General features: G+C 39.5%; 1 protein-coding gene across 1 annotated transcript in view; it reads right to left on the bottom strand.

Moving 5' to 3' along the window:
• ATXN10 (ataxin 10) overlaps positions 1 to 12,720 on the bottom strand; it is a 1,253,568-nt gene that overhangs the window by 2,528 nt on the left and 1,238,320 nt on the right. The window contains exon 8 of the mRNA XM_044087236.1: positions 1,483 to 1,741. Coding sequence (XP_043943171.1) covers positions 1,490 to 1,741 — 252 coding nt within the window. The 3' untranslated portion in view covers positions 1,483 to 1,489. The remainder of the gene's footprint in view (positions 1 to 1,482; positions 1,742 to 12,720) is intronic.

Here is a 12,720-nt window from a genome sequence, read left to right as displayed (position 1 = left end):
TTATCTCACACTTTTTTTCTACCTGTGTATGTGAAAAACATACCTTAAATCTAAACTGTTCATGAATTTCAGACAGCTGTTGTTTACTTCCATCTATAGTTTACAAAAGTTTCTGTTTACCTGGTGGATGTGAGTCCTCATTTATTAACTGCATGATTCTGAACTTAATTTCATGCCTTTTTCTCTTGTATGTTTACTTGGACATACTGCTTACCTCACCTGGCTACCCTATGCTAGCCAGTCTCTAGAGTGTTAGAATTGATGCCTCATAGGCTTGTTTTGATTCCAGTGATTAACCATTTTAAGATTGAAAAATGGTGTATACTAATGGTATGCACTTTGATAGCAATAACGCAAACCACATATTACAGAAAAGACACTAAACAACATTCCCTTTAGAAGTGGCAGATTGTTCAAATTGGGGCTTTTTCTGATACTTTTTGCCCAGATATCTGTAGATCACTGCCATCCTCCCCTTTTAATCCCATTATCTGGAGGAAGGCATCAGGGCTTATCATATATGAAGTAATTATAACATATAATGCAGATATATTGCTACCCAGTGTTGCCTTTCTTCAAAACAATTGTATGCAGTACTTTATTACAGATATTTTTCTCTTAACTGGAATGTGCAGTCTAAGGAAGGGTTAAGCACTTGCATTCATGTAATTCATTGCTGTATCCACACTTTTCAGGTCAATAACAAGCTAGGAGGTACCTAAGCAGGGAGGTATAGCTTTCTGTTCTTTAGTGGCTCTTGAATTAATCAAGTGGAAATGAGTGTTGCCAATGTTATGGGAAGGCTGAGAATGTGAAAAGAAAAAGGAATGATTAATCACAGTAAGAAACTGCATCCATAATAAAATGCCAAAATTAAACCCACATGAATCAAAATAAGTGTAAGCAACAGGCAGGCTTCACAAGGACAGAACAACAAAAAGGGCTGGAATGTGTGTTCAGATGCATTTATTCCACAAAGTGTTTGGCTCTGCATGTATACGAAATAACTTTTTGTAAGACAATTAAGATTTGTGTTGAGCAAACTAACCTCATGCCAGGTATTGCTAATTATTAATTAATGTTTTTTTTTTCGAACTGTAGATAATGATCACTATTTACAAAAAGAAAAAAAAAAGCCAGCAAATGACATTCTGAAATTTCATAAATATTACTTTAGTAAACAAAGAAAGATGTGTGTATACACAACTACATTAATATATTATATTTTGAAGGTTTTAAGCCTTTATAATAAGCATAAAGTGAATTCCTAAATGTCAATGTTTACCACTTACACTATCCAAAGGGGGACTTTTCTGTTATAAAAGGATGAAATATTTAGAATTGACAACATATAAATAGTGGGCAAACACGTGAAATTGTGTTGCAACCATTATGGTCATAACTCATTTTTAAACTGCATGTGTTACTTAAAAGTACTTGAACGCGACTCATGCCTTGTTACACTAAAATGATGATGCTTACCATGAAATCACTGGCCCTTCTTTAATGATTTTAACATTAGAGTGCCTTCTCGTTCTTGTACATCCAATCCCATACTTCTCAGGAAGGACGTATCTGCCAAACCCAGTCTGTCCATCTTTGATATGACCTCCTGATTCTCTCTATTATGTTCTGTAAGATTCCTTATAGCAAATACTGCCCACTGATTCATAACTTTATATGAGTTAAGGAAAACATTAAACAATTTCAAGCTATTAAAACTAACAAAAGCAAGATATATCTATGCACACAGGTAGATAAAATAAAGGTATTTTCAACATATAATCTGAATACTTAAGTAAAAAGAAATCTGAATCACTTGTATAAGTCACTGAAAATAAAGAAAGTAAGGAATGCTGAGTGCAAGAAAAACTTACTTTATGTAACTATCATTAGGCAATTGCAATAAGGAAAAACTAACAATAAAACATAATGGATAGCGGATGTTGCAAACTAGGGGGAAAAAGAACAGTTTAAATGTTAGTGTTCTTTAATGAAGAAGCTTAAAGGAAATGCTTACTAAAATCAATACAAACAAGACATTCTGCAAAGATACAGGTAGAAAGAGAATACATTTCAGACTGCCCAATCCATTCATTTGTCCACTAGTTAAATTGCAAGACATTGTCAACGAATATTCTACAGCCTGGTAGAACTGTTTACATTCACTCCTAATACTAACCACTGCCTCCAAATCAACACATTCCTCAAGAAACTTTACTTGCACCCACAAATCTATGAAAAATAATACTGCGTGTATCATCACTGAAATACCCTCCCTAGCTATCTTCCAGTTCTGCTCAGTTCTTTTTATCTTCCACAAAAAGATGTCACTTTCATGGATCTTGCAAATTTCTCTTGAGTGTGACACATTTAAAATTTGCATACCATTCTCTATGTATCCCTTTTCCCCTAAGCTGCACATATCAAATTTGCTTACTTTCTTGTGTAGACCCTGTAACATGTCTTGCCCTTCTCTATATAATATCCAAATTTTGTCAACATACTTGCATAAACTGGGTCTCAAGAAACATATGTAGTACTCCAAAGTTGGCCCTACCATATATATCAATACAAAAGATACAGCTGTTGTCTTCTGGTTATGCTTATGATTATGCACCCCAGAATTATTTTAAGGTGCTTAATGTCCTCTTTTATATGATTTTATTTTTCATTTTGATTGCTGTATCTCACTTCATTATGTAGTCTCTCACTGAATTTTTATTCTGCAGTTTCATTATCTTTCATTTCTTTGCACTAGACCTATAAAACACACACACACACACACACACACTGCTATTCTAATCCTGAAGCCTCTTCTTACCCATCCAATTTTCTGGAGAGAACCGGCTACAGATGTCCGTGTCATCAGAAATGAAAATTTATTCACTTTCCAGTGCAGTGCTACAAAACTGAAGATGAAGGTAAATGATCCCCTAACTAAATCCAGGGATATACCACTCGGAAATCTACTACTTACAGGTTCATAGGAGGTTACTAGGCTATTGACCCAAACTTCTTTACAAGCCTAGCCGTACAGACCCAATGTAATACTAGAGGAAGGATACTGCCTAAACCGGAGGTCTTAATTAGCAATGACTGCCCATATCTAGGAGGGTCATACGTGAAAACCTTGGCAGATATTTACAGTTTCCCATCCAGTCATCAAGCCTTCATTTAAACAGAGTCAAAGATGGGTTCTCTTTGATGTGGACTAGTAGCCTATTCCAGAGAAGTGGCAACCTCAGAGATATACCTCTCTCCACCAAGCCCTATTCACGTCGCAAGCCAGGTTAAGGTCCCTGGAGCAGGTGACTCATATCCCATTTGAGTTGTGGATTTGCAGCATTTTTATTAGTTTTGGATCAGAGATTTCTCTGTAAGCCAAGCGCACGTCTCTTCTAAATAGCCTGTATGTTTCTGAGTGCAGTGACTGTGACTTCAGTCTGTCAATGTATAAATGTACTGGAGACCCCGAATTTTCTTAGTTAGACATCTGAGGTCTCTCAAGTTGCTGCAGGTGTCTGGTAAGGTACACACAAAAGGGAGCACTGTACTCAGTTAATGGCCTGACGAGGGACGAGTACAGAGGAGTTATAACTCATTAGCAAAGGCATTGCCTCAAAAGCAAAAGAGGTGTGCGAAGTGGAATGCCTCCCTTACCACAGTTGATACATGGAGGTCAAAGTTAAAGCTTGTGGTCCCAAGTCTCTCACTACTGAGTTGGTTCTTAGAGTATTATTATTTATAGGACAGTCAGCAGGGAAATCATTTTAAATGAAGGGGATGATAATTCATTTTTTAGCACTGAGATTGAGCCCATGGCTATGGCACCAATCACTGGTCTAATTCCCTTGAAGTATACTGACATCTTTTGGGGATTCAATGACTGCAACTAATTTGCAGTTGTCAGCAGCCTTAGTCAGCCACAGCCCCTCTGCTTTGGCCTAAACATCTGAGGAGTATATTCCAAACAATTGGGGGCCCAGCACCGACCCCTGTGGAACCCCACTGGTGACAGGTCTGCTGGTTGAGGTACAGTCCCCAACTTTGACTGTGTGTGATCTGTCAGTGAGCCAGTTAGCAACCCACCTGACAAAATTAGGGTTGATATTCAACTGGGTGAGTTTATCAAAAATGTTCGAATATGGGATTGTGTCAAAGGCCTTGGCCAAGTCCAGAAAGGCTGCATGTGATGTTTTCAAAGAAGTCCACCAGGTTTAACAGGCTAGACCTGCCCTTGACAAAACCAAACTGGGTCGGATTAAGGGTTTGAAGGTCACCTATATCTTTATTTACAGGGTCCATGATGATCCATTCCATGGCCTTACAGAAAAGGCTGGTTAAACCTATGGGTCTATAGTTTCCAGGGTCTCTTGCTGTACCCCCCCCTTTATGAAGGGGATGATGTTTGCTGTTATGCATTCAGTAGGGACAAGACTAGTACACAGGCTGTGGCTGGACAGAGTACCTAATGGAGTTGCTAACTCGTGTTTTAGACCATTTAAAACAGAAGCTGGGATGCCATCCATTCTCATAGAGGCTGTGTTTTTGGCCTTGGAGAGAGCATTAATGACTTGCTCTTTGGAGATGCAAGGTGGGGGAGATGTTGAAGGAATGCTTTGTGGTATGTTTGCAGGAGACAGGGGGGTGACATTTTCATCAAACCTGTCAGCTAACAGGTTAGCTGTTTTCCCAGGATCAGTGTGTGACACCATCTACAGCTAGTTCAGCACACATCTGAGTCCAACCTTTTAGTTTACGGATACAGCTGAAGAATGCCTTATGGTTATCTTTAGCTATGGTTGGTAATTTTTTTCCCCCGAAGTTGCACTTAGAGGATTTTACAAGTTGTCTTATTTGCTTGTTCAAACAGAGGAGAGTGTTTATCCAGTGCTGGGACCTCTCTTTTTTTTATTCTCAGACAGCAATTTCTTCCTCTTGTTGTATAACCTATTAATGCTAGATGTCCACCAGGGGGGGGCTTGTTTTTTTCTTGAGGATCATGTTTTGATCCTATCAGATACAGCTGTCTCTACACATTTGTAAAAATGCTTGTACAGGGCACAAGTGTATACCTTAGTATAGTTGTCAATAACATCTGTGGGAACAGGTGCTTGGAAGTTGTTTATGCCATCCCTTAGGAAGGTATAATTAGCTATGGTAAAATTTTTTACCTGATTTCTTCTAAGAGGGGTTCAGGTGTTATTGCTATTTCAAATCTGAATGATTTGTGATCGGATTTAGCCAGTGAGGGTACTACACTTGTGGTGGTACAATGGTCACCCATGTTGGTGAGGACCAGGTGTTTAAGCCCCCTGTGGAGTTGCATACTATTTGTTCCAGGGCATGTGTGTTAAAGCCCAGGAACCTCTGTGCGAAGATGCTGGAACTCGTGTAAGTTTCTCAGTCAATGGAATGATAGGTAAAATCGACGATGACTAGAGTTTATGGTTGTAAATGAATTGACTCGAGTAGGTCCAAATAAGCAGTGTAGGTATCTTGGTTCATTGAGGGGGCCTACAGTTAGTTGAACTTGGAGTAACTCCATGGAGTTTTCCTGTCTAACCAGCCTAGTGGTGTATTTGTCTTTGATAAAGATAAATACTCCTCCTTCTTTGGTTCTCACACGTTCATTTTGTGGTCTGAAAGTGTGGAAGGCATTGTTGTTAATTGTAGCTGTACTATAACTGTAACTAGATTGTTAATAGTAACTGGAATTCACACTTTCACTGTGAATTAGTTAACTATCAACCTCTGCATCATACTGTCCAACCAGTTTTAACACACATCCCTACGCTGGAACTTACTCCAAGCCTGGATAAAGTACAGCTGTTTAAGTAAACCTACCATAACAGTAGATGTTTGAATATTCACTGCTGCAGTTGCTTAAGGTATACAGGATTATATCCTACAAAGGATGCAACAGCAAGCCAGATTCCAAAGCTTCAGGCCATTTTCCACACATCAAAAGCATTAGCTCAAGCTGAGCTGACAAAGCACCAAGCCCTTCAGAGCTTTCCTGTCACTGAACAGCATACTCTTCTGCAGGCTTTTGAGGACAGACAGTTTGGGGATGCTGTTCCTTCACTAGGTACATAGGTTTCCTTCAAGGAAAAAAAGCCCTCCAATGTAACTATCAAGATAACAAATAAGCCATAAATCAACTGATGTACGCACAATGCTATGTCCTCCACTTTGGCACTTGAGCTGAGGCTGTCTATGTGAAGAGTGTGGGCTGATTTTGTTTTGCCATTTCTGTTGTTGGAACTGTTTTTGAAAACTGTAACTGTATTATTTTGTTGTCTAAACTAAAACAGTCAAGTACTGGGGCCTATTTGAAAACTTTAACAGTTAGTTTTGTGTGAGACAGTTAATTGCTGACATTTTTCTAGTGTAAGCAAAACTAAGTTTTATCAGCTTTAATGCTGTTTAATACTGACAAGTACTTCAAACCAAAAACAACATTCCATATCGACTCAAATAAACATTATATGTGTATGTATATATACAAACATACATACACGTACACATGAAAATGTTGATATCAAGTAATGCTGCTCAGCTTCAACCTCGTCTGTGACATCAACAAGAATTGTTGGAGGGACAAATTTGTGACCCAGAGACTCCCCCATCTATGGAATAGATACCCTTCTCCACATCAAGCAGAGTACCTTTTTACCCCTTTTTAAGCTAAACCTGGACAACTGGATGGGAAACAGAAAATATACTCCTGGAATTCTACCCGTGTCCCTGCTGGACAGAGGCATCAGGTGCTGATTTGTCTAACATGGGCCAAACTCTTGGCTAGGCTTATAACGGCCTCAAGGCCAATAGCCTAGTAACCTCCTATGATTCTATAAGACATCAGGAATGACCACTATGTTTGGCAGCTTACCACATTTTAAAATATGTAGTTGAGACATTATTCAACACTGCAGGACACCAGGCTTTTAATTTTGTTGGCTAAAAATATTCCTTGTTGGAGTAAAACACCAAGTCACCACCTTAGAATGAAAGCTAACTTTGTCATAACACAAATCTTGCAGTATTTAGAAGTGATGCCAGCATGTATAACATTCCTTTTATTCTTGAAATCACCACTATGTTCCCTATTCCTTGTAAGTTTATTTATTTATTTTTTATTTACTTGACATTTGTTAACCTGGTTAGTTCGACTGGGAAAAAAGCCCCAAATATACACAAAATACAAGATAAACTGCAATACACTTTATAATAACAAAAAGAAAATGTTATAAATTAACACTGATTACAATCAAGGTGGTCAGAGACGAAAAAACAAAAACGTATGTATACTGTAGTATAACCCATAGTTATGAATAAGCTCAGGATGAAAATGAGGAGGGAAAACAAAGAAGGGAGATTAAGAGGGTGCAGGGCAAGTGCAGGACCAAGATTTTAGTAGGGTGTCCTTGAGAAATGTTTTGAAGCTATAAGTGTTAACAGATAGTTCTTAAAAATAGAGGTAGTTTATTCCAAGCTTTAGCCACAGAATGATTGTTGAGAAGTTTGCCTTAAATTGTGAATTTCTAAAAGGTGAAGATCAGAGCTTCGGAAAGTACGTTTTGGCGAGTAGGGAGAGATGAGGGTTGAGAGAGCAGGACAGAAGGAGAGTCTGTTTAGAATGGAGTGAGTGAGGTGCAGCTGAGGAAGTTGTTGCTGGAATTCAAGCCATTGCAGGATTTTTAACACTATGCAGTGAATACTATGCAAGTTTTTTTTTAGAAATTTGACAAATGGTCCAGTTGGATAAATTAATCGCAAACTGGGCATTAGGATGAGTAAAAATAAACTTGGCTTTACAGTCTTATCAGTCAGAAAGTGGAAAAGATTAATGGCAAACAATTAGTATAATTTAATTCTGGGAAGCACCTTATATTTCCAGAAAACCACATTAATGACTGATGCCAAACTAGGTATCTGTATTCTGACTAGTGTGTGTGTTTGTGGGCCTATAACATACCAACATGGGTGCGTCACAGTTACCATTCCTGTCTCAGAGCTGAGGCTGTGTTGTGTGCAGAGTGATTCTCTTGTGCTATTTCTGTGGCTAGAACTGTTTCAGTTAAAGAACAAAATAATACAGTCAGAGTTAAAATGCTTCAAAAACAAAAACAGTTTGGTTAGCAAAGTGTTGGGGTCTGTTTGAAAGCTGTAGTAATTAGTTTTATGAGAGAGTTCAATGCCATTTTTTCTAAGTGTTTGAGCACAAATGTATTTTTCAGAGCTGTTTGCTAGCTGGTCATCTTATTCAATTTATTAGCTAATTATAACTCACTCCAGTGGGCATTTGCTGAAGCTCCACCTTAGCAGACTGGTTTGGAGACATCTTAAACCTATACTGGTAAGTTTTCTGAGTATCTGCATACCAGGAAATTAAAAAATATATATGGTTCGATTTCATTTTGCTATGCTGCTGCTAGAACTGCTATGAAGCATTTTTAATTGTGACTTTGTTATTTTCTTTACAAACCATGGCTGAAGAATTACCCACTGTCCCACCCTTTTCCTGTTGTGTTCTTAAGCACAGTCTCTCTCTCTCTCTCTTGCTCGCTGCTCGAAATGTTAATTTGACCACAAATTCCCTCCCTCTTCTCCTCCACTGTTGTCAGCAAGCACAAAAGTAAAATTTTTGTGAAGCCATTTCTCCATTAAGCTTTCACGTTTACCATTTTATTATATTATTTCATATTAACATGATACTAAATCCCTACACAGCCAATCCAGGTTGTCTTTCTGTATTATTTATCTACTTACATTTGTTTACCAGGAAATTCCAACTGGACACAGGTTCTTCTTCAGTGGAGGCCCGGGGCTCCACAGAACAATAAATGAGCAGCAGAGTACATGAAGAACAACGGAATATACATACAATAGCAAATAATACATATGGCACTTAACATTAGCTATACACACAATATGAAACATAGTAATGAACAGATATACCAATATCTTGCTAGAGCTAGGAATAAAGGTAGGATGTATATACAGATAGTACTAAGCTCAAACGGATACTGTTCTAAACTCATATACCCAGATCTTATATACAAATATTGCGCTAAACTCAGATATAAAGCAGATGCTCCACACAAAGGTGGAACAAGCTAGAAGGGCTAATAGGATGGAAGGGGAAGATATTGGAGTAAGAGGGGAGACTGAGTGAGTAGTATACATAGTAGTGAAAGGAAGCTAGGTGTAAGTCAGTTGGATATGTATTTAGAGTTGAGATGAAGTGAGGTAGGTAAGCAAGTTATAACAGGTCTGAGAGACTGAGTGAGGAGGGAAGGGGAGGGTAAAGGGTGAGCCAGGGCCTGCAGAGGAAGAAATGCAATGATCAGACGGTGTGAAGCTGGGTGGCTAGGGGAGGTAAAAAGGAGGGTTACTAGTCGGGATTGGTGCATGGGCGTAACTAGAGACTTTTTAAGTGAGTTTTTAGTGCAGTCTTGAAGTGATTGCAAGAAGGTAGTGTGGTTATGGAGGGGGGGGGGGGGTATTGTTCCATAATCTGAATATGATGCAGGAGAATAGTGCTTCTCCTGCTGAGTTCTTGGGTTTGGTCACTAGAAGTAGATTTTTGCTGCTGCAGTGTAGTGGTCTAGAGGAGCAGTAAGGCTGTAGAAGGTTTTGAAGGGATGGGACTTTAAGAAGATGGTTTACTAACTTGTCGGCGAGACAGAGTTGATTCTGGTGAAGAAGTTGAGAGAGTTCAAGCCAGTCAAGTTCTCTAAGTTAGAAACCATGGTTGCTGCGATAAGAGGCATCAGTGACAAATGCAGCAATTTACTGTAGCAAGCCTCGAGCTTGTTTTGATCTGTTTGTCTAAGGTAGGTAAGTATAGGAGAGGTGTAGAGTAAAGTGGAGATTAGGTGGGAACTGGCTGCAGATATTTTGGCTGTCTTGGTGAGGAATTGTTTGTTTCTGTGCAATGCACCTAGTTTTTTATGATCCTTTTTTATAGTAAGAGAAATGCGAGTGTCAAATCTGAGATTGTTATCAATCTCAACACCAAGTAGTTTGGTGTGTTCTGTTGGGGAGATGATGGTATTGTCTTTGGGTAGAATATTAAAGTGGGGGGGTAACTTGGTTAGATTTAGTGGGTTGGAAGATGAGGAGCTTAGTCTTGCTTGGGTTGAGTAATACCTGGGCATTAGATAGCCAGCGTTCTACAGATGAAAAGGCTTCCTATGTGATCTTGTGAAGTTCAGGTATAGTTGGGGCTGAGCAGATGAGGGTGGAATTATCTGCATACTGTATAAGGGAGGCACGCTTGGTGGCTGTGAATAGATCACTGGTGAAGACTGACAATAGTAGGGGACCAAGGATGGAGCCTTGGGGAACACCGAAGTTACAGGAACTTGAGGAGATAGGTCTTTATGCCAGACAACTGATTGCTGGCGGCCACTTAGATAGCTGTGAAACCAATCAATAGCTGATTGGAAAAAAGATAGGTTAGTGAGAACAGAGATTAGTAGTTTGTGTGACACCATGTCAAAAGTCTTGGATTGATTCAGAAATACAGCAGAGAACAGGCCATTATTTTTATAATGAAGGATAGCATTAGTGAAAGAGAGCAAGGCGGTAATAGTGCTGTGGTATGGCCTGTACCCATGCTAACTGCTGAAGAGGAGGTTAGCTAAGAGGTAGTCTAAGACTTGAGAATGGATGCACTTCTCAAGTATCTTGGAAAGTGGAGAAAAGATGGCTATGGGGCAGTAACTGGAAAGTTCAGTGTAGGAGCCACCTTTATGGGGGGGGGATGATGTGGGATATCTTCCACAGTGTGGGGTCATAGATTTATGATAAGGACCGATTAATTAAGACACAGACTGGATAAACTAGGGCTTCTGCTGCTATTTTTAGGTATTCAGAGGGGAGATTGGCATCTGCAAGTTTTGTAGGCTTAAGTTTCAATAGAAGGGTTTTTTTTAATAGGAGGTAGGCACTGATGAAAAAGAAAAGACTGTGGGCAGAGTATTTAGTTTTGATGTAGGGAGGGTGGGTAAAGGGTTGTTTAGTTAAAGACAAAATGGTTTCAGTAAAGTGTTAACTGAATGAGTCATCAATACTGCTGGAGAAAGGGGGAGTGGTAAGTGGGGGTTGCCTACTTCACCTGGGTGGACAATAGAGTTTTAATGTGGACGAGAACTGCTTAGGGGTGTGATAGGAGGTGTTTAGGACAAACTGATAATATTGGGTTTTATCTTCTATTTTCCTTTTGACCTTGTTGTGCAATTCCAGGAATGACTGTCTAGAGGAGGTGTTTTTTGTTAAACTCCAGTGCTCCCAAGCCTTATGTCCTGGTGCTTTTTTGCAGGCAATGGGAGTACTGCGTTTTGACTCTGGCATTTCTTATGGGGGCATGTGTGTTTAGGAAGGTGCTATTCAAGAAGTGGACGGCTTCATCCAGATTGAGGTACTTTAATGGTGTCCAATCACATTTTTGAAGGGAAGAGATAAAGGAGAGAAGGTTAAAGTTTACCCTATTTTGGATATGCCTATAGATGATGAGTTTAGCACAATTTAAGTGGTGTCTCAGAAGGAAGATTGGAGTGTGGTTACTGAGGCTGTCTGGTAGACAGCCAGCTAAGTATGAGTGAGGGTCATTATTGACTAATATCCAGTCCGTAGTATGTTAGAGTTTTTATTATCCAGGCAGGTGACTGCATTAGTTGGGAGAAACTATGAAGGTTTAGGGGGTGGGATGGGTGACTGTTACTCCAAGATAGCCAGTTGATATTAAAATCACCTAGGATTATGGTTTCCCTGGGTTAGGATGTTTTATCCAGGTGGGAAGTAGCATCCTATGATGTTGATTGTTTTATTTGGGTTTAGTTTGAGGTTGGCATATAGGATTTCTTAATTTCCAATGTGGGGGGCAGATGTGTTTGGATCTGGATGTTGAGGTGGTGTTTAAACATTAGAACCGCACCACCCCCTTCCTTAGATAGTTTATCGACACAAAGAATGTTATAACCTGTTGGAAGAATTTCCTCATTTTTGATGTGAGGTTTCAGCCAGGTTTCGGTCAGGATGAGAATATCAGGAGAGTATAAAGCTATGTTGGCGTTTAGGTAGTGGGTTTTATTAGTTATACTTCTGATATTCAGACACATAAACAGGAGGTCAGATGGCTTTCTGCTGGATGTTAGTTGCGAGAAGGAGCAGGCATTAGGCAGATTTTTAGGTGAGGCGTTGGTAACAGTAAGACCAGGATTAGGGTGGATATCACCACAGAGGGCTAATTTAGATAGGGCAGTAAACATACGTTTTATAAATCTGGTAATTAACCTGTCATATTTTAGGGATATTTTTTGTTTGAATGCAACAGGTGACTGATTGTATGGTGGGTGTATTGTGATAAAGATTGTCACGGCATGACAAGTGTAATTAGTCGGTGAGTGATGGGTAGAAGTCAGAGTAAGGGTGCAGTGGTAGTGGTGGAGTGTGTCTATTATGGAATTCTGGTAGGATGTAAGTTGTGCAGGTAAGGAGAGTAAGCACACTAGGTGGTAGCATGAATGTCAGGACAGCAGTTAGATTGGAAGTGGGTGGGGTACTGTGGGCGGTACAGGAGATAGGTTACTAGTATTGGTCTGATTGGTTGCTGGTTATTGGGAAGGGTTAGTGCCTAGAATAAATCTAGATGTAGTAGGGGCAGGTGGGATAAGGCGTCAGCGTGGGGCATGAAGTGAGCCTGTG

The sequence above is a fragment of the Protopterus annectens genome, chromosome 11.part0 (assembly GCF_019279795.1).
Source record: "Protopterus annectens isolate FY-2018-M chromosome 11.part0, PAN1.0, whole genome shotgun sequence".
In the NCBI taxonomy this organism is placed as follows: domain Eukaryota; kingdom Metazoa; phylum Chordata; order Ceratodontiformes; family Protopteridae; genus Protopterus; species Protopterus annectens.
The sequence above is the reverse complement of the archived record's forward strand: the minus strand, read 5'-3'. Positions and strand labels throughout refer to the sequence as shown.